Source organism: Fonsecaea erecta (assembly GCF_001651985.1).
Source record: "Fonsecaea erecta strain CBS 125763 chromosome Unknown Scaff13, whole genome shotgun sequence".
Classification (NCBI taxonomy): Eukaryota; Fungi; Ascomycota; class Eurotiomycetes; order Chaetothyriales; family Herpotrichiellaceae; genus Fonsecaea; species Fonsecaea erecta.
In genome coordinates, this window is record NW_017387256.1 from 771,835 (window position 1) to 791,006 (window position 19,172).

General features: G+C 54.2%; 9 protein-coding genes across 9 annotated transcripts; 2 read left to right on the forward strand and 7 right to left on the reverse strand.

The window, feature by feature from the left end:
- Positions 1-152: 152 nt before the first annotated feature.
- On the reverse strand, positions 153-1,397 carry AYL99_11168 (hypothetical protein; the record flags this gene model as incomplete). The annotated part of the gene is made up of 1 exon (XM_018842674.1): positions 153-1,397. The coding sequence occupies one exon, from the start codon at positions 1,395-1,397 to the stop codon at positions 153-155; it is 1,245 nt and encodes a 414-aa protein (XP_018688087.1).
- A 430-nt stretch (positions 1,398-1,827) lies between these two features.
- AYL99_11169 (hypothetical protein) lies at positions 1,828-2,919 on the reverse strand (the record flags this gene model as incomplete). The annotated part of the gene is made up of 1 exon (XM_018842675.1): positions 1,828-2,919. The coding sequence occupies one exon, from the start codon at positions 2,917-2,919 to the stop codon at positions 1,828-1,830; it is 1,092 nt and encodes a 363-aa protein (XP_018688088.1).
- Positions 2,920-5,842: 2,923 nt separating this feature from the next.
- Positions 5,843-6,361, reverse strand: AYL99_11170 (hypothetical protein; the record flags this gene model as incomplete). The annotated part of the gene is made up of 1 exon (XM_018842676.1): positions 5,843-6,361. One exon carries the CDS (start codon positions 6,359-6,361, stop codon positions 5,843-5,845), a length of 519 nt encoding a protein of 172 aa, XP_018688089.1.
- Positions 6,362-6,601: 240 nt separating this feature from the next.
- AYL99_11171 (hypothetical protein) lies at positions 6,602-7,843 on the forward strand (the record flags this gene model as incomplete). The annotated part of the gene is made up of 1 exon (XM_018842677.1): positions 6,602-7,843. The coding sequence occupies one exon, from the start codon at positions 6,602-6,604 to the stop codon at positions 7,841-7,843; it is 1,242 nt and encodes a 413-aa protein (XP_018688090.1).
- Positions 7,844-7,884: 41 nt separating this feature from the next.
- AYL99_11172 (hypothetical protein) lies at positions 7,885-8,778 on the reverse strand (the record flags this gene model as incomplete). The annotated part of the gene is made up of 3 exons (XM_018842678.1): positions 7,885-8,006; positions 8,072-8,214; positions 8,288-8,778. 3 exons carry the CDS (start codon positions 8,776-8,778, stop codon positions 7,885-7,887), a joined length of 756 nt encoding a protein of 251 aa, XP_018688091.1.
- Positions 8,779-10,122: 1,344 nt separating this feature from the next.
- On the forward strand, positions 10,123-11,190 carry AYL99_11173 (hypothetical protein; the record flags this gene model as incomplete). Its single annotated transcript, XM_018842679.1, has 1 exon — positions 10,123-11,190. The coding sequence occupies one exon, from the start codon at positions 10,123-10,125 to the stop codon at positions 11,188-11,190; it is 1,068 nt and encodes a 355-aa protein (XP_018688092.1).
- An 80-nt stretch (positions 11,191-11,270) lies between these two features.
- AYL99_11174 (hypothetical protein) lies at positions 11,271-11,787 on the reverse strand (the record flags this gene model as incomplete). The annotated part of the gene is made up of 2 exons (XM_018842680.1): positions 11,271-11,274; positions 11,309-11,787. 2 exons carry the CDS (start codon positions 11,785-11,787, stop codon positions 11,271-11,273), a joined length of 483 nt encoding a protein of 160 aa, XP_018688093.1.
- A 1,244-nt stretch (positions 11,788-13,031) lies between these two features.
- On the reverse strand, positions 13,032-15,287 carry AYL99_11175 (hypothetical protein; the record flags this gene model as incomplete). The annotated part of the gene is made up of 1 exon (XM_018842681.1): positions 13,032-15,287. One exon carries the CDS (start codon positions 15,285-15,287, stop codon positions 13,032-13,034), a length of 2,256 nt encoding a protein of 751 aa, XP_018688094.1.
- Positions 15,288-17,553: 2,266 nt separating this feature from the next.
- On the reverse strand, positions 17,554-18,908 carry AYL99_11176 (hypothetical protein; the record flags this gene model as incomplete). Its single annotated transcript, XM_018842682.1, has 3 exons — positions 17,554-17,829; positions 17,960-18,416; positions 18,535-18,908. The coding sequence occupies 3 exons, from the start codon at positions 18,906-18,908 to the stop codon at positions 17,554-17,556; spliced, it is 1,107 nt and encodes a 368-aa protein (XP_018688095.1).
- Positions 18,909-19,172: the final 264 nt, after the last annotated feature.

Genomic DNA, 19,172 nt, shown 5'->3' on the forward strand with positions numbered 1-19,172 from the left:
TTTTAAGATTTGTATGATTATTCTGCACAGAACCACGCCAAAACTGGTTCAAAGAAGAGAGACATCTATTCAGATGCCTAGAGGATTGAAAAAGGCACGCATGGCCATAGGCACGGCATGGGGGTATCAATCAATCAATCAATCAATCACCATCACGATGAATCCGAATCATAGCCGACCACCAACGCCAACGCCGTGCTGTTTCCGGCTTTCGCTGTCGCTTTCGCGTTCGTTTCTCGTCTCTTTTCCGTGTCTTCGTATTTATCTTCATGTCTATCTCTATTGTTGTGCTCCGTCTCCCCCCCGTCCTCCTCATCCGCCCCTCTTCTTTTCCGTTTGACGCGGGGCTTCTGCCAGATATCCCCCTCCTCCTCCCCCCTCAGGAACGGGTCGGTCGCAATCCTCGTGTTACTGCGTAGCGTGCTCTGCAGGATATCCTTCTTGTAGTGATCCGGATCCCGTTTCGTTGCGGGAGTGGACTTGGACCGAGAGGCGGCGGTGGCAGCGGAGGAGTAGGACGAGGAGGAGAGGAGTGAGAGAGAGGAAGGAGTAGAGGAGGAAGGGGGCCCTCCCAAGTGTCCATCCCCGTCGAGGACGTGGCGGAACATGGGCTTCCTCGAACTCGAACTCGTCGCTATCGTCGTCGACAGGAGGTCAGGATGCTCGCCAAACTCGATAAACTTGGCCCTCTCGCCGTCCTCGGCGTGCTCACCCACCACGTCCAGCGCCAGGCCGAACTTCTCCTTCAAAGCCTCGCCGGACTTCTCGTCGGCCTGCCGCTTGCGGCGGCCCACGCGGAACTCGGCGCGGAGCTGTCGACTGCGCTCGTAGGGGTCGGCCCAGTCGCGCTCGCTGGCCTGGAGGAGGCTCTCGAGCCGCTCTTTCTGCGAGTCGAAGAGGGTCTTGTCCTGGACCTTCTTCTCCAGGGCGCCGAACCCACCGTCGCGCTCCAGCCGCGCCTTGTCTTCCTCGGTCACATTTCCACCGCCCGGCCCCGCGATGCGTATTTCCCCGTCCAGCACTTTCTCCGCGCCCGTGTCCCTGCGCCGCCCGCCCTCGACGACCACGTACTCGGCGTGCTGGGGATCGGTGCGGACCTCGAGCCAGCCGCCACAGACGGGGTGTTTGAAGCGGAAACTCCAGACGGGCGTGGAGAAGTAACTGCCGACTTTCTTCTTCTCGGCGTTGAACCGCACCCCCTGGCCGATGAGCTGCTCGGGCCGGCAGTGCGTGCACCAGATGGCGAAGGGGCACTCGAAGCGCACGGTCAGGACGCCCTCGGTCTTGAGCTTGCGTGCGCGCGAGCCCAGCGCGTGGCCCTTGCCCGACGCCGTGTTGAACGACACCACGCCCTCCAGGTCCGGCGGGACGTAGCGGCCCATGTTGAAGCCTTGCATTGTGGCGGCGCGACGGGTAGTAGGATGGTGGTCTTAATGTAGAGAGGGCGTTTGTTCACAGGAGGTGAGTGAGTGAGTGAGTGGTTCGTCAGTCAGTCGGGCTCTTGTGATGCTATGATTCGCCCTCTGGTGTCTGGACGAGCACCCATTTCAGGATTTGTTCGGCCGGACGGGATGGGTTACACGCCAGGTATGTCAAGAGGAGGAGACAGCAAGGAATGAAGCATCGGTTGCCAGCAAAAATAACTGCGGCAGGTCAAGGACATTCAAAGCTGGTGGCGCTCCTCGCGCGGAGAATTACGATTATCCGTTTCCGGCAGCTTTATTATGTAATAATAAGACATGTGAGCGCATATGAAACTCCAGATGTTCCATTAGGGCACCTCAGACAGCGGAGGACAGTATAGGATATCCAGACTGAAGCCAGCATTCAGCACTGGAATGCCACGCCCTCCCGCTTTGCCAGGTTCGACCCTCCGCCCGCAAAACCGGTTCCTTCACAGCTAATTTCGACCAGTCTGCCCACGTTCCGACTGTGTTCTTTTCCCTCCTTGTGTTTCTGCTTCTTGCCCTTGCCCCCCTTCTCGTCATTCACTCCCGCTTCGGGCGCTGTTCCGCTCAGGTCGGCTTCGCAGACATAGCAGAGAATGCTTGCCTGGGCGTCCTTCGGTTCTTTCGACGACCCGCCATTGGAACCCGGACCCACTAGAAACAAGTCGGCACAGGCGCCGCAGATGACGTGCCCACATCCATCTGCTGTTCCCAGCATCGGCCGTGATGTGTTGTTGAGGGCTTTCTTGCAGCTTGGACATATCCTTGTTGACTCGACCGCCTTCGCACCCGTTTCCGAGGCAATTTCTGCAAAGTTGACTGTGATAAGTGATTTCAGCGAGTAGTTGTGTTTGTCCCCCGGCGTCGACGCGGGACATAGAGGATGGAGCTTCTGCTGTTTCGACGTCGAAGTCGTCGTTGTCGATGCGGACAGGCTGTCGGAGCCGGGGATCCAGAAACTCGCTTCGGAGGATTTGGGCTTCTTGTTCTTTTCATTGCTGTCACGACCGTTGCTCTGCGTCTCGAATCGGTGGGCATGCAGCTCTTCGGCCTCCCTCTTCCTTTTCCGTCCTATCGCCTCGATCCCATCGTCTGCAAAGCCCATCGCGGTCCTCTCGAACAATTCCAACTCCCTTTTCTTCCTCTCTTCCTCCTCCCTCGCTTTCTCCTCGCGCTCCCCCTTCTCCCGCGTCTCAGCTTCCCTCTCTAGCCGCTTGATCTCTTTTCTCTGGGCCATGAGATCGTTCAACGCACATTCCCGGCAAAAGAGGTGGACTTTTCGGGTGCCGTGGTTCCCTTCGCCGCAAGCCACGGGCACGTTGGCATAGCCGAGACATAAGCGGCAATACCCGAAGGGCAGAAAGGAGTCGCGTGTAAGTCGAGTTGTTTGGGTTCCCCAGCTTGAGCGGAGGAGGGAGCGTTCATGAGCGGTGAAGAAGGCCAATGACGTGTTGCGCTTCGAGTGGGACATGGTGAACCGAGGGAGGTGACACCAGAGATGTCGCACGTCGAGAACGGTAGCAGGGGTAGGTGACCAAGAATTAAAACTGTGGTCCGCTCTTGAAGGGGCTCTCCTTATTCACCTAGATTGCTATTCTCTCGATGGTAGCTCCAGCACACGTCCGGTCAAAACTGCAGGGTTCCCACAACTCAGAACAGTAAGGCCGGCCAAGTGTCCTCCAGATGGAGTGGCTGGAGTCGCAGTAGACTGCCTCGGAAGTAATGCTGCCCTTCAGGTTCAGGCCTCGTCGGGTGCCGTCAGGAAGGACGCTTGTGCCACGAAAATGTCGTCGTAGTATGCCCTAGTTTTTCAAGCTTGCAACAATGGCACAATAGTTGCCCCACTGCTGTCTTGTCAGTAAACCCAGACTTCAAGGAGGAGCCGGAACCGGACTTCAAGTTCAGGTCCAGCACTAATTGTGTGGAAAGCGGTTGTTTGGCGGAGAGAGTTACGAACGGATATTGACGATGATTGAGTGCTCCAGATTTGGGCATCACATCATATATTCTGGATCGGAACAACCCCGGAGAAACCAAGCGCCGAAAAAATAGCCCAGACCTCAGCATAAGTGAGCCTCACATACTCCCAAGTGGATTTCATATCGAACTGAAGGCAGGCGTCGAACCTAAGAAATACGACCATTCACCGTCGTTATGACGATCGAGGTGTTTGCACACGAATTCCTGCACATGACGGTAGGAGATCTCGAAGATGAAGAGGACGATAACAACCCCAATTGATGCCGCCACGACCCTGCCTATTTGCTGATGGCTTACAAGGTGCATCGACGTCAAAGATCCTGAAAACTAAACCGAGGAACATTTGGCACATGTGAGGCTGGGTTTATTCGCCTTAATGGCCACCACATCAGAATCATTCCACTATGTGGCGGAAGACGACGTCGGGTCGGGGCATGTCTGTCAATGTGATGGATGACCACGGCGACAATCATTTCAACGATGCTCCGATGCTTCTGGGGTTGTCCAACCTGCGAAAAGCGGTCGTTGACATGCGGTGGCGTCCAAGACCATCGCTTCGACACATTCCACCCCGATCATGTCCGGTGGTCCAACATTCCGGGAAGCGGACTTTTGACTATCGAATGTCGAGTCCTCGGGCCTGCCTTGGAAGCATTCCACTGGACAAGGAAAAGCACGGGCGTGCCATCAAGGTATCGGTGAACATGGACACAACGATGACGAAAGTGTGGACGACGAAAGCTCTAATGTCAGACGATATCCCTGACCTCCTCGACCCTGTCGTCTCCTCCGCGTCCATCACGACCCCAAGGGTAATTGATGTTCCACCACAAGTTCATGTTCGCCCGTGCAGAACGAAGAGACTTATATATTCCCAGCCAAGCAGACCGAAGCCGCGAGCTGAGGACGGAACGAGTAGAGACTAGACTAGCCGACCGACGATCCAGGTCCAGGTCCGTAAGTTCCACGCGTTGTCCCAAGCGGCAATCGTGCGAGTAGTCTGCTCCACAGTGCTGGAAGCATCCGTGTGATACTTATGTACCTTGCTTGCGACGGGGACATTTCCCGGATTGCGGAAAGCAGTATCGATCGATGGTGCTGGGATCCGTCATCTACCGCCAGCAGCGGATATGGAGGTACATTCATACAGTAGGTTGCAGGGCGAACCAAGCCCCGGATCCCAAATGGCAGACATTCATTCGGTGAAGCAGCAACCCCTACTGTATCCTCAATGCAGTCACCCACCACCACCACCACCTCCTCCTCCTCCTCCACGTATTACACGGTAGACCACACGATATGCCACTGTATCCATCCCCCCATTATCACTTCAAGGAAGAAGAGCTCTGAGGTACAATCTGTTTAATGGTAGGCGCAGGTTGTACCTCTGCACGGACGTCGTCGTAGCGTACGTACCTCTTCCGATCAGAGTATGATTTCGACCGTCCGTGTTTAGCTTCCATTCTGGTGTCATCGCCCGATGATGCTTAGGATATACAACGTTTGTTAGGGCCTTTAGGCAATATTCAAGCGCCGCAACAGGCGAGAAGAGGCAGCACAAAGCAATAACAAGCAGTCACAATAGCATAGAGCAATGAGCACCCACCCACGTCCCTGAGCAATGTTGCACACTGTCGAATATGGGACATTGCTGAGCGTTGGTTGGGATACCATTAATCACCCCACGGCGCTGATATCTGCCATAGTTACACCGATGAAGGGATGTCCGTCACTACTTTTTAGACCGTCTCCTCTCTGGGACGACGCCGCCGTCGGAGACACGAGCATTCCATAAATAGCTGGACGGTAAAGTACGCCGGGATCCAGAACGTAACGGCCACTACCACCAGCAATATCTGCGCCCACAGAGGCCAATCCAGGTAATTTGCCGCCGATCGACGTAGTAGTATTTCGTGATGAGGGCGGTAGACATGTCCAGACACAGGGGCCATGGTGCGAATGCTTTCGAGGTGAATTCCGGATTTGTGATATCGCGGCGAGGTATTGCTGTGCTGAAACTGTAGGAGATGGACAGATTAGGACCCCGAATCTCAGTATGCGGGACAACGAGGCCTTACCTGACTTATACGATCAGCTCCAGTCATGGACGATTTATAGCAGATAGGACGGACAGCGTTCTAGTTAAGCCTGCTTTGTTTGACGGGGCTGCAAGTGGTCCTCCCGTACATAATCTCATCATCTTCTGCCACGCATGGCCATGATCAGTCAAGTTTTGCTGCGGTCGATGATGGGAAAGTAGCCATTTTGTCATCTGTGCTGAGCGGCAGAAGTTCCCGCTGGTCTCGAGCCGAGATTCTTTGTGCAAGACGTTCGTTTGAGTGTCGTGTCTGCAAACAATTCCGGGGACAAAGGAGCTCCCCCCTCCACACAATGACCGTCTCCCCCACCAGTTATCACAGCCATTTACGGCCTGCGGCAGTGACTCGTTGCTTGAAGACCGGACTCTTGATGGGATTTCCAATCGTGTAAAAAGGGTTCATCAAGGTCTTCACCCAGAGTTCGAACACCTCGTTCATGAACTGTCGAATGGCCTCTTCCGTCTGGGGACTGGTGGGATTCTGCGGGATCGACGTCGACGAGATGGTCGATGATCGAGCCCCGGCAGAAGAATTGGTCATGGCCGAGGGCTGGTGGAGCAGCATAAACCGCACATTCGTCCCCGTCATGAAGCAGCTGATGTGGGAATTCGTGGGTGCGTAGTTGTCGATGACCTTGAGCCACATGTTTGGCGTCAGCCACTGCACCTCCTCCACGACGTCCAGAGAGGCGTGCACGATGAATTGGTTCATGTAGCGAGAGGTCTCGCCGTGGCGGAATCGGGCGACGCCGTCGCCGCCGGCTTTGGAGGTGCCAAAGGTCAATTCGAAGAGCGGCGAGTCGGTGGGCGAGACGATAACGAAGTAGTACGACATGTTCTTTTTGTGCTGCGTAGTCTTTGCCGCGTACGTAGATGTGCTAGAGCATACGCGTATATTTGATATGTAGAAGAAAGACGACGAAGTGAGGGTGACGAGGCTCGGCACAACTCCGGGAAAGAAGTTGCCGCGAGGAATGAAACTCCCCTCAACATTGCAAACAAAGTCCTTATTCTCGACACTTCAAACACGCAAGTCGTTGTGGCGGTCTTGTCTTCCTCAACCACTGCTCGCGAGATGCCGTCTCTCGCTTTCGGTCTCAATTCCGCCAAGTCGTCCTCCGGTGTCTCGAAGCCTGCGCAGAAACGCAAAGCGTTCTTCGACGACGACGACGACGATGCAGGCGAGGAGATCGCTGCGGCACCTGCACCTGCATATGGAGCGAAGAAGACCTCAAAGCCTCTACGGCCCCTAAAAGACCTCGATGATGGCGCCGATGACGGAGAGCCGCCGAGCAAGTCCCACAAGCTCTCTCAGTACGGGCTGCAACTCCCCAAGTCAAAATCCGCTGGATCAGCAACGGGCACGGACAAATATGTCAACCTGTCGGCACTGCGCAGTGCCAAACTGCACGACGAAGAGGCTTCAAAGATAGATGCATCGGTCTACGACTACGATGCGGCCTACGAGACCTTCCACGCAGAGAAAGAGAAGACATCCAATGAGGCGGGCGCTCCTTCGGGACCCAAATACATGGGCTCGCTCCTGCAGAGCGCCGAGGTGCGGAAACGAGATCAGCTCCGGGCCCGGGAGAAGCTCCTGCAGCGTGAGAGAGAAGCAGAAGGAGATGAGTTCGCCGACAAGGAGAAATTCGTGACCGGCGCGTACAAGAAGCAGCAGGAGGAGATTAAGCGCATGGAGGAGGAAGAGAAGAAGCGAGAAGAAGCGGAGGAAGAGCGGCGCAAGCAAGGCGGGGGCATGACCGCTTTCCACAAGCGCATGCTCGAGAAGGACGAAGAGAGAATGCGGCTGATCAAGGAAGCAGAAGAGGAGGCGGCAAGGAGAAAGGAAGGTGGTGTGCAGGAAGAAACGCCAATCGAGGAAGAGAAGTCGGAAGCGAAGATGGCCGAGGAACTGAACAAGCAAGGAGCACACATCGTCGTCAACGACGAAGGGGAGGTGGTCGACAAACGACAGCTCCTGTCTGCTGGCCTGAACGTGGCGCCCAAGAAGCCCGGGAAAGAGCACCAGCCCACCGCAAGAGCCGAATCTGCTCGCAAGGATGAGTACTGGAAATCGTCCAAGGCAGTGGATGCACGCCATGCTCAGCGCGAGAGACAGTCACGCATGATGGAGCGACAGATTGAGGAGATGATGGAGAAACAGCAGCAGGCCGAAGCGGAGGAGGAGAAGCAACTGCAGGACAAGGTCAAGAGCAAGGTCAGCGAAGCCGACAAGATGAGCGCCCGAGAGAGATTTCTGCAGCGGAAACGCGAGAGAGAAGAGGAAGCAAGGAAGAAGAAAGAGGCCGGCGGTTGAGCTTTGCTCTCAGCTCTCTATCACTATCATCCCAGCTCCTCTCACTGGATGAACATGCCGCCATCGACGGCGATGATTTTGTTGTGGACATAGCCCGTCTTGACGATCCACAGCACCGTCTCTGCGATTTCCTCGGGCTTGCCCAGTCTGCCGATGGGGATCTCTGGACCATTTCCCCGTCAGCAAACTCGAACCTTTGTGAAAGGGCACAGAGACAGAACGACTTACTGGCAGACAATTCGGATGATCCTCCAGGTAACATCTTGGTCTCTTCAATCAACGCTGGAGCGACGCCGTTGATGGTGACGCCAGACTTTGCATAAGCGCCTGCCAGCCAATGCACCAGACCGTGCAGAGCCGATTTCGACGATCTGGCAAGTGAGCAGGCGGTCAGTCAGTCAGAGATGGATAGAACGAGCCGCGTTGAAAGGGCCAGGCACTCACGCATAATGCGGTCCCACTACCCCCCCGGTAAAGCCGGCGACGCTGGAACAGAACAACACCCTTCCCCAGCCGGCCTCGATCATTTTGGGGAGACACAACTGGGTGAGCAGGAATGCCGTCCCACAGTTGGCTCTCCACGTCTTTTCAAAGTCCTCCACGGATACCTCGCTGACGTCCTTGATCCGGGACAGGCCCATGGTCGACCCGGCATTGTTGAAGAGGATGGTCGGATGGCCCAGTTCTCGCACCACACTGGCGTGCAGAGCGCGCGTCTCGTCGTAGGAAGACAGGTCCGCACGGAAAGCCGAGGCGCGCACGTTCATCCCCTTGAGCTGCGCGACTAGGGACTCTGCCGTGTCGGACGCGCTGTGGTAGTGCACGGCAATGGAGCACTTGAGGTGCGCGAGGGCGAGGCACGTCGCCTTTCCGATGCCGCCTGTCGCCCCGGTCACCAGGGCGAGGTGCGAGGAGAGATCGGTGGTCAACGCCATTGGTACCGTTACCGGTGGACTCGGCAATGGAATGGAATGGGATGGGTAGAATCGGTTCTGGGCCGAAGTAGACGAGGAAAGCTCCGCGAGATAAGACACCTCACTCGGCTCGACGCAGCTCAGGTCTGCTCGGTCCTGCTCGTAGCTGTTTGCGTTGTGTCGTGCTCCTATCCTATCAATTCAGCGGCATCTGGTTTCCGTGTCGTTTCCCCTCACACACACACACTCACTCTCTCTCGAGATTATATATGCACACGCTGGTTGTGGGACAGAGGTGTGCACGGGCCTCGCAGCGATGACGATTGCTGATGGTGATGGTGATGGTGATGACAACAGTTGCGAATATCTTCTGGCAATGATTGTGATGGGCGGCGTCGTGGTGGTGGTGGTGATACTACTTAACCCCGAAAAAGGAACCTAAACACCGAGAGCAAATATGTATTGTATTACATGTACGGAGTAATTACTGTATACTCGGTACATACAGTATTAATTACTACCCCTCAGCAATCATCGCCCAGCCCAGCCCAGGCAAGCCGGGCGAAGAGAATTACGAGGTAACCATCGAAAAACCGAAAAGAAAAGAAAAGGAACTCGCGACTTCCCTCTATACCCCTGTGCTCTATCTAGACTCTATATTCTATACTCATACGGTGTACATATATATGTGCATACGTACCTGTTACCGCTTTACTTCGCGTACATCGATACTCTCTGTACCTTTCCAGGCAGGCAGGAAGGTAGGTAGGTAGGTAGGAAGGAAGGAAGGGGGACTGGATCGGTAGAAAGAACGGACAGGACAGGACAGGACAGGACGGGGCTTGTCTGGTCTGGTCTGGTTTGGATGGGGAAGAGGAGTGGAAGTGGACGGTGAGAAAATATAAGGAAAAAGGGGGCGGGTGTTTAAGAGGGTATTATTTGTATATATTTGTGCAAAAGAAATTGCCATGGTTGGTTGGTTGGTTCGTTGGTAGGTTGCTTGCAATACCAGACCAGCGACAGTAGTCAGTCCTGCAGTTGACATTGACATTGACATTGACTGCTAATCACAAGGGAGGACAGACAGACGAAAGGGCCGGCGGCGGTCACTCAAAGAAAAAGTAAAAAAATTCACTACCTGCGGTCATTGACACTCAACTCACTCACTCAAGACCCGTCACGGAACCTTACATTCTTATACGGACGGAATACATACATCTCCGACTCTCATATTCTCGGGCAGAAACACCTGCAGAATTCGCACGAGGAATCGGCCAGAGAGTTATCTATCTCTCTCTCTCTCTCTCTCTCTCTCTCTCTCTCTCTCTGAGATCATCCTCTCCGGCACGAACACACCCCCACACCATGTCGGCGTCGACGACTCACCAATCCTCCCCGTCATGTCCCTCCAGCTTGGTCACCGCCACCCTCCAACTACACTACCTGGCTGAAGGGGCCGCCAACATCATCTACAGCGTCTCGGTGCTGTCACCGCCGTCCCTCCAACATCACTCGCACTGCTGCGTCATGCGTCTGCGCAAAGACCTGCCCTTCACGACACCGGCGGGGCAAGTCGTGTCGGACTTTCAGAGCCGCATCGCACCCCTCTTCACCAAGAAGCACAAATCATTGCTGATGGAGCAGGCGCTGTACAAGTTCACGCCAGAGATGGTGAGCGAGGCGAACGCGGAATTGAGGCAGATGGACACCGTGGATGAATCGGCCGTCTCGGCGCAAGGAGACGTCAATGCCCGAAAGATCCGCCCCCGCCACAGACGCCACGTCTATCTGCCCTCGTACGACAACGAGCAGCATGGCATTCTCATGCAGAACTTGCAGGGCCCCGGGATTGACTGGCTGGTCGAGTTCAAGCCGAAGTGGCTGGTGCAGAGTCCCAGTGCGCCGAGAGACGCCAGAAATTGCCGGACGTGCGCGTTGAATGCGAAGCGGAGAAAAGCCGGAGCGCACCAGGGGAGAGGAGATTCGGGATTCTGTCCGTTGGACCTGCTAGCAGACCAAGACGCCGTGTTGGAGCGGACGCTGGCCAACATCTGGCCGCTGGAGGACGGGGTTGACACATTCGTGGCTGCTTTTCGAGCACAGGTCCAGCCTGCGTTGAGACATCTCCAGAGCCTTCAGGAGGAGCATGGGTCGGTGGGATTGGACGACTATCTCAATCCAGATGGCAAGGACTTTGGCGTGGCCATGGCGTTGAGGGATTGCAGCGTCTTCCTGGCTCTAAAACGAAGAACCGACCCCGTCGCTGGAGACGTCGACATTGTAGACGTCAAGCTCGCCGACTTGGATCTGAAGACGACCGAGGGAGGAAAGGTCCAGAAATGGGCAGCCACGGAGCAGGAGCTGCTCGAGGGCGGGTGGTATCAGAATCTCGACGGGTCGAATTGTCGGATAAGCCGTCAGCAGCCCTCATAGACCACCGTCCCATCACCAATTGTGTTTGATGGGGAAGATGGCATCGGCCAGTCTCTGGATGTGGTCATGCTTGATGGCTCTTATCTCGTTCGTAATCCGCTCGAGCAATTCCTCCGACAAGCCGCCTCGGCGTCGCGCGTAGATGTCGATGCCCGCGGGTGTGAAGAGCGTCTTTTGGAAGTACGTGACCACCCAGCCGCCCTCTTCTTCCCCGTAGCCCAGGATCTCCCAGCGGCTCGATGCGATCTTCAAGAGCCCCTTGCCGCGCCAGCTGTAGGCGGCCTTGGTGTGGGCGTCGGGCGTGTCGATTCCTTCGACCCGCTTGTGCTTGTCTGAGGTCAGGGGTTGGTATTCGACCAGGTCATCGAGGTGCTCGGCGTTCTCGGGCAGGGACGTGTAGGTGATGGTCACGTTGCGGTTGTTTTTCCACATGGGAAGCGTCGAGTGGGTGACTTTCCATGTCCCCTGTAGAAAAGAGACGTGGGGAGACTCGAAGGTGCTGGAGTCAGCAGAAGCAGCAGCATCAGCATCAGCAGGAGGAGGAGGAGCTGTCGACGGGGAACGGAAATTGAGTCCTGTCCTTCGGGCGATGGTCATGATGGTTGTTGTTAGCGATACAATGCGTTGGAGATGGTGGCTTGGGAGTTGGAGAAGAAATAATTAATGGTTGGTGGTTTGAGCAGTGCAACAAGGAGAAGAAGAGGAAGAGGACGGACCAGCAGCTATTTAACTACTATTAATGCTGCGCCCCATTGCCATCCTTTGCACTGATACTGCAATCCTCTCCTCTTCCTGTCAGAACAGACTCTGTACATACGCCGTGGACTGACTTTGTTCAGGCTCAATCGTCACACCACAATCCAACTATCTTTGTTGATCCTCGACGCTACGATATCGACGGCAGATGCCGTTGACTTACATACTGTAGATCAAGTGACGCTGCTCTGTCCTTCTACTTGTTTTCCGTTGTACAGCTCGTCCTCGTCCGGCACGTTGGGGGCTACAGCGACCTGACACAATCCTGGAACACCACAGCCTTCACCAAGGAGTACGGCATGCCGAAGAGATACTCCGTGCTCGAGATGTGGCTCCGGCAGCTCATGGAAGGCCGACTTGGACAGACCCATGTCACTGCTTCTCCTTTATTGGATTATCCACCACCGGTCTGAGATGGCTTGCACTCGCAGTGCCTAACACACCCTGCGACAAAAGGTGTTTTGCGTCTCACCACCGTCAATGATCGACCGGAGAGAAATCTTGATTGGCCGTAGAAGAGGTCCCCCGCACGCAGTGACATATAAAGCAGCACAAACACGCCTCTGCGCTACAACAATACCATAATGATACTCGGGAACGTATCGAGGAGGCTTCATTGCGGCTTCAATGACTCGCACTTACTTGTCCTCTCTCTTGAGAGGGAGCATGGTGTTCCCCTGCCAGAGTCATCACCAAATTCGCGAACTATATGAATTATGAGCAAGTTCACCAAGCTTTTCCGCCAACATCAGACGAATTCTGGTAGGTCACAATGCCTTTATTACCGCTCACTTCTGGGCTGTGATATGACTGGGCCCGAACTTGGTCATACTGTAATATCGACGAGAACCTCTGATTTCTCGACCCAAGATGTCACCTAGGGAAGGGTGAGAATTCCCTACCTCCAAAATTTCGACTGACACTGTGAATGGTTGATGTCAAGTATATATCTTTCGATCCAACGGTTAGCACCACAACTCTGCCGATTCGAATTTCATTCACCTCAAAACCAGGACCTTTGGATGGAGGAACAAGGTTCAACAATATTCCAAATGTCCTGCGTTGTTCTGTGAGCGTCTTCTCCCTTAGTCGGACCCCAAAAGCTTTATCACCGCGCCGTGTTTCGCCCCGATCGCCAAGTCCAACGGCGTCTTCCCGGCTCTATTGGTGACAGTAGCAGAGGCACCGTATTTCAGCAACAACTGCACAGAGCCAGCACGTCCCTCCTTGGCTGCGATGTGGAGTGCTGTCCAATTCCCATTGTTTCTCTTGGCGACATCTGCCCCCTTCTTGATCAACAACTCCATCACCGTTTCGTGTCCCCTCTCTGCTGCCTTATAAAGTGGCGTTGCACCATCATCATTTTCCGAGTCCACCACGGCGCCAAAGTCCAGAAGCTTTCGCGCAACGGCTAGTCTCCCGCAGTATGCTGCCTTGTGTAAGGGTTGCCAACGCTTGATTTGCCGTGCATGAACGTCGGCCTGCGCATTAAGTAGTATCGCTGTTACCGCATCATTAGCATTGTCAGCTGCAAGATAGAGTGGCGTCGATCCATCGGCGTTTCTTGCATCAATAGCTGCACCCCATTTCAACAACAATTGTACCACTTCAACATGTCCGTTCTTTGATGCTGCATGAAGGGGTGTCCATTTCGTGTTCAGCTCTGCGTTAACATCGGCCCCCTTCCGTAGAAGGACATCTACCGCTTCTCTGTGTCCCTTTTGTGCTGCCAGGTATAGTGGTGTTGATCCGATCTCACTCCTCGCCTCTGGCTTAGCACCGTACTTCAGAAGCTGCAGTATTGTATTTACACGCCCACGGGATGCTGCCTCGTGAAGCGGTATCCATCCATCCTTCGCAGCAATGTTAATATCTCCCCCATTTTCTATCAATAGTCGAACTGTTTCGTCGTTCCCCTTCTCTGCTGCCTTGTATAATGGTGTCGCTCCGATGTTAGTCTGTGCGTTGATGTCGGCTTTAGAGTTAATTAAGTATTGCACTACCTCCTCATTACCACGGTATGCCGCAATATGCATTGGCGTCCAACCATAATCATTCCGTGTGCAGATACTCGCACCTTTTTGCCTCAAAAATTGAAGAACGACAATGTGTCCCTTTTCCACAGCCTTATATAATGGTGTCCCTCCATGGTTAGTGATCCTTGCTTCGATGTTAGCCCCGTGGTCCAACAACATCTGTACCGCCGTAAGATGTCCTTGAGAGGCGGCGCTGTGTAGTGGGGTCCATCCCGTTGAATTCTTTGCTTCGGTGTCTGCTTTGTACTCGAACAAAGTTGGCATTACCGATTCATGTCCGTAATAAGCAGCTTTGTGAAGTGCCGTCATCCCTTGGAACTTGGCATTAACGTCAACCTTATTTTCCAGTCCTCTGCGAATATTCGTTTCAATACCATACATTGCTGCTCTGTGAAGTGCAGGGATTCGACCATCGGAACCTCGAATCGGGTTGAGGTCGCGGACTATATTCTGTGGGACTTCGCGGAGGAACGCCTTGGCATATCCTGCCGCCATCGCCGCGGCGTATTCTTGCCATATGTCGTTCTTATGAGAGTCCGCATAGTCGGCGATCCCTCGAATGACGAGACATGGGAAAGTGTGGTTCATCAAGCCGGCCGCTTCCATCTCACAACATAGCACCCCATACTTTTTTATTAGTGTCTCCCGTATTTGAGCATCCTTAATGACTGCGTTTCCAGACGCGATTGTCCCATAGAATATATAAGGCCCATTCTTCCGGTGACCGGGATCTCGTTCCATTAATCGTAGACCATCCATATCGTATAATTTGTCCAACTCATCACCAGGATACGGTTTTGAGGAAAGGCTTCCAAGTTCAGACTGTTGAGTACCATGACCCGGCATTAAGTTGAGTATTGCCAATAATTTCTCAGGGGGGGCATTAAGTGAGCCGATACACTTAAACCCGTTAGTCGTCCACTTTCCCATATCATACTGCACAACTCCACCATATTGTCCAGCTGGTTTACTAACCACCACATCACCAAGTCGAATATCATTCTTGTCATGGGGTAGTCCACCTCCAATACCCACTAGTAGGCCGATCTTGATATTTGGAAACTTGCTCATCATTCGGCTGGCAACTGTAGCTGCCATATTCGTACCTATCCATCCCATAGGCAGACAGACAAGGACAACATTCAAATTGCCGATCCTACCCAAGGTATAGAGATTATGATCGTGCTCATCCCCAAATCGACGCCCATAATACTCATCTAGTATCTGTTGAGCCGCATTGAGCTCCAACTGGAGGGCGCATATCCAGCCTGCCGTGAATTCCTGATCGGGTGGTATCGTGGTCATATTGGTCCATATCAGGACCTACGCCACACAGGAGGTGCCGACAGATCGGATTGCTGTATTGTATTGCCTAACTGTAGTTCCTATAGATAACGACTCAACGCTTAGAGAAAGAGGAAGAACTAATCCCCACCTGAGTTGGGTAGGGAAGAGCTCTTATAACTTCCCCTCTATGCTGTCACGCGGAGTAAGCGTAAGGTGGGGTAGTTGCGTCCACCGGAGAGCCTCGTACTCCCAGCCTTGTCCGCTGACAGCCTTGTGTACAATGTCCAACCGTCCTTTGCACACTTGTCCAGTCTTGCCTACACTTCCCTCCTGAATTGGGTGGGGAGTGTATGGCTCCTTGGGCGATTGTCTGTGACAGTCCAGATGTCTTAGGCGATTAGTGTTTGTATTTGAAGATGTTTGGAAGATGTCCCAGTTTTAGAGTCAATAAAATTAGTTCATATTGTAATGGGAAGAGTCAGTCAGGTTACGTGCCTGTACACTGTACAGGGAGGCAATGGTGGCTCCTGAACGGACGGATGTCTTTGGCACGATTCTTGGTCGGACACTTCGTCTGAAGCTGGCCCGCCTTCCTTCTTCGCCAGAAGAACAAGCTTGTGTGGAACTGGCTCTGCGGACGCCGAGGAAGAGAATCCCCAGGAAAATGGGTACCACGAACCGGCTGAATACTTCTCCCATTGTTCACCACTTAGTTATGTCGTTTGTCTCGAGACCGCACACACGCGGAAATGCACTCGGCTGCCACAGTTGGCCGATTCCTACCTTCTCAAGAGTCCACGAAAGACACACCTTCTCATTTGTCTCGACTTCGACGTCAATGGCTCAAATAAAGCCACTCTTTTGGCATGGAGACGCAGTGTTCAAGTCAGTGTTTCATCACCACTCCGGCCCACTGTCGCAACCGCCGACTCTTGGTGTCTAGGACCTACAAGCTGAGGACTGCACGCTAGGTCCAGGGGAACCTTGGCGCATCGCCTTGCTCGATATCGCGCGACTAGACCTTGTCCCCCTCCCAATGCGCGATAACGCTGTCGAAGTCTCGGTTGAAAAACTGAACGAAATCCAGGAGCTGGCAAAGGCTGCAAGCCGGTTGGTGTGTAGTACCACTTGACGGTGAAGAGGAGTAGGTTGCAACGTGGTTGGAGCATATCGATCTTTAATCATCCGAACGAGAGCAGACTGACTTCCCAAACTGATTACGAGGCATATCCTCCCACACCACACCACCCATGTACCAGTACTGTTGTGTTTGCAGTGACGGGAGATACCCAACACCTGCTTGAGACGAAGGACCGGGGGGTAATCAGGCTCTAAGAGAATACGGGTCCAACTCAAGTATGTACGAGTAATGGAAAGCACGGCGGAGAACTCTGACGCAGCCAGCTCAGCTGTGTACGATCGATGGCCAAACAGGGACTCAACAGAGCAACCCCGGAGGGGGAAACTGCAACAACAACAACAACCAAAAAACTGTATTGGATAGATAGATGCTGTTGTGGCTGCCGATAGAGCACCATCGTATTCCATCGGATCAGCACGCCAGACCTCATTCTTCCTGTGATCTTGATTATGATGTTGTATCCTGCCCAAGTCGCCAGCCACAGAGCCCGCCAGCCAGCCGGTCAGCCGGCCAGCATTGGTCCAGAGGAGATGCAACGTGCTGGTAGCTGCCACGTCGCCACAGCGTTATTCCTTCCCGACATGCATGCAGGTGTGGTTCACACCCCAGCCCTTGCCAAGCTTTGCCAAGACTTCGGTTCCCACAATGAAATCATTTTCGCTTGACTTGCCCAGATCTGGGCGGGAACTGGCGCCGTAGCCCACTACTATTATGATGGCGTCGCTTTGCTTATACCCACTCACTGTATGTACCTGCCTACGACTAGACTACTGCAGTACATCCACACGACTGAAGTACTTACTATACTTACTATATGAGCGGCATACAACTGGAGGCTTTCTCAGACTACAGGGCAGGATGAAGAAACTCTATTATTATCTGCCAGGCGTGTTGAACGACGTCGAACGAAACCAGCTTTGGAACATAGAGAAAGACATGAGAAGACGAAAGAGAAGGGAACTGGATCATCAATTGATCTTCGTATTGTGAACTTGTTTCTAGCTCCTGCGAAGAAAAAGGCACACCTTGGTACCTTGGCCACTGTCGGCCGACATCGTTATTGTTGATGTTTGACGTTGCAGCGTCTGCTGCTGCTACTGCTGTTTGCCACCCACCCTCCCTTCTTTCAAGAGCTTATCAACCCTACTCCTGCTGCTGCTGCTGCTGCTGCTGCTGCTGCTCCTCCTCCTGCGCGGTGTAGTGGGCCTCAGCTCGCTGGTGGTGCTGGAGGGCGATGTTGACGAAGTAGTTCAGGTCGGACGCCGAGATGTGGATGCCGGTGTCGTGCCCGAGGTATTTCGGCGCCGCGATCAGCGGTTTCACCTCCGCAGGGATCATGTGGTCTGGGCAGAAGTCGCTGAGGCGCAGGTAGAGGCCCTTGCAGTCCGGGTTCATCGTGCCCTCGCCATGACGGAAGTTCTAGAGGTTGGGAGGAAGCGTGTATCAGTATTGTAAGTAAAGTAAAGACAGGGAGGGAGGGAGAAAGGGTGCAAGGAAAAGTGAAATGAGATGACAAGGGAAAGCGAGAAAGAAGGGAGTGATGATGTACCTCGTCGACGACCAACTCGGCCTCGGTTGCACCCGCCAAACCCTCCTTCTCCTTCCAGACCATGATCTTGCCCTGCTTCGCCGCCGGATATTCAATCTCCAAGCCCACGACGACTTTGATCTCACCAGCGGACTTCTGGATGTACTGCTGCGCGAGCTCTGCAAACGGCAGCGTCTGCGCGGCGTAGCTGGCCTCGATGACCACCCCCGGGTAGTAGGCGTCTGCGTGGGCAAAGGCGAGATCGGGCACGTGCCAGCTACCCTCGTTGGTGAAGTCGACGGCCAAGTCGGTGCGCTGCTTGATCTTGACCGCGAAGTCGGCGATGCGCTCGTCCGGGTGGTACTTGCGGATGCGCAGGTCGTTGGTGATGTTGTCGCCGACGTTCCAGACGAAGATGGTTTGGAAGATGGTGCCCATTCTGATGGCGATTTTCCGCGCGGTGGAAAAGTAGTCGTGTCTATGGATGAAGGACGCGCGCGTTAGCAAGAGGTGGCTTCATCTCGAAGAAATCTCATCGAGGCAGAGAGAGATGGGAGCGGGGGGATCAAGTTTTCATCATCACGCTTCAGGCGTACCTCAACTGGCCGAAGCCCCAGCTGTCCTTGAACTCCTTGAGAAACGCTCTGTGAGCGTCGATGGTGAGAGGGAATTCGTGGTAGGTGTTGGTGAAGGTGGCGGTGTTGCGGATGTCAGTGGGAATTTGGCTGATGGCGAATTTGGTTTGTGTGTCCTGGTCACTCTCGGCGCCAGGGGGAGCGTTCGCGCCAGAAGCGTCATCAGCGCTGCGGAGCGCAGTGACGGCGATGGCAGAGGCAGTGGCAGAGGCAGAGAAGGCGTCGGGGTAGTCGGAGACGACGACGACGCCTGTCTCCTGCGCCGACTCTTCTGGCATGCGAGCAAGAGCGGCGGTCAGCTTGTCCACCAACGCTGAGGTGCGATCGTTGTCCATGGCAAGGATAAGAATTTTAGTGGTTGTTGTTGTTTTTTTGTGAGGCAAACAAGAAGAAAGAGAGGATGAAACGGTAGGTGTGTGAGGGTATTTATGGGATTCACAAAGGAGATTCTATGTCGATGCTGAACACCGGGCGTCTGTGAGGTGCAAGTTGTCCACAATGGCGGACTGCATGGCGGCGACGTGGTATACAACGCGGTCGACAACACGGTCGACAACGCGGTCTGGGGTCAACATTGGGCTGGCTGCTGGTCATACGAC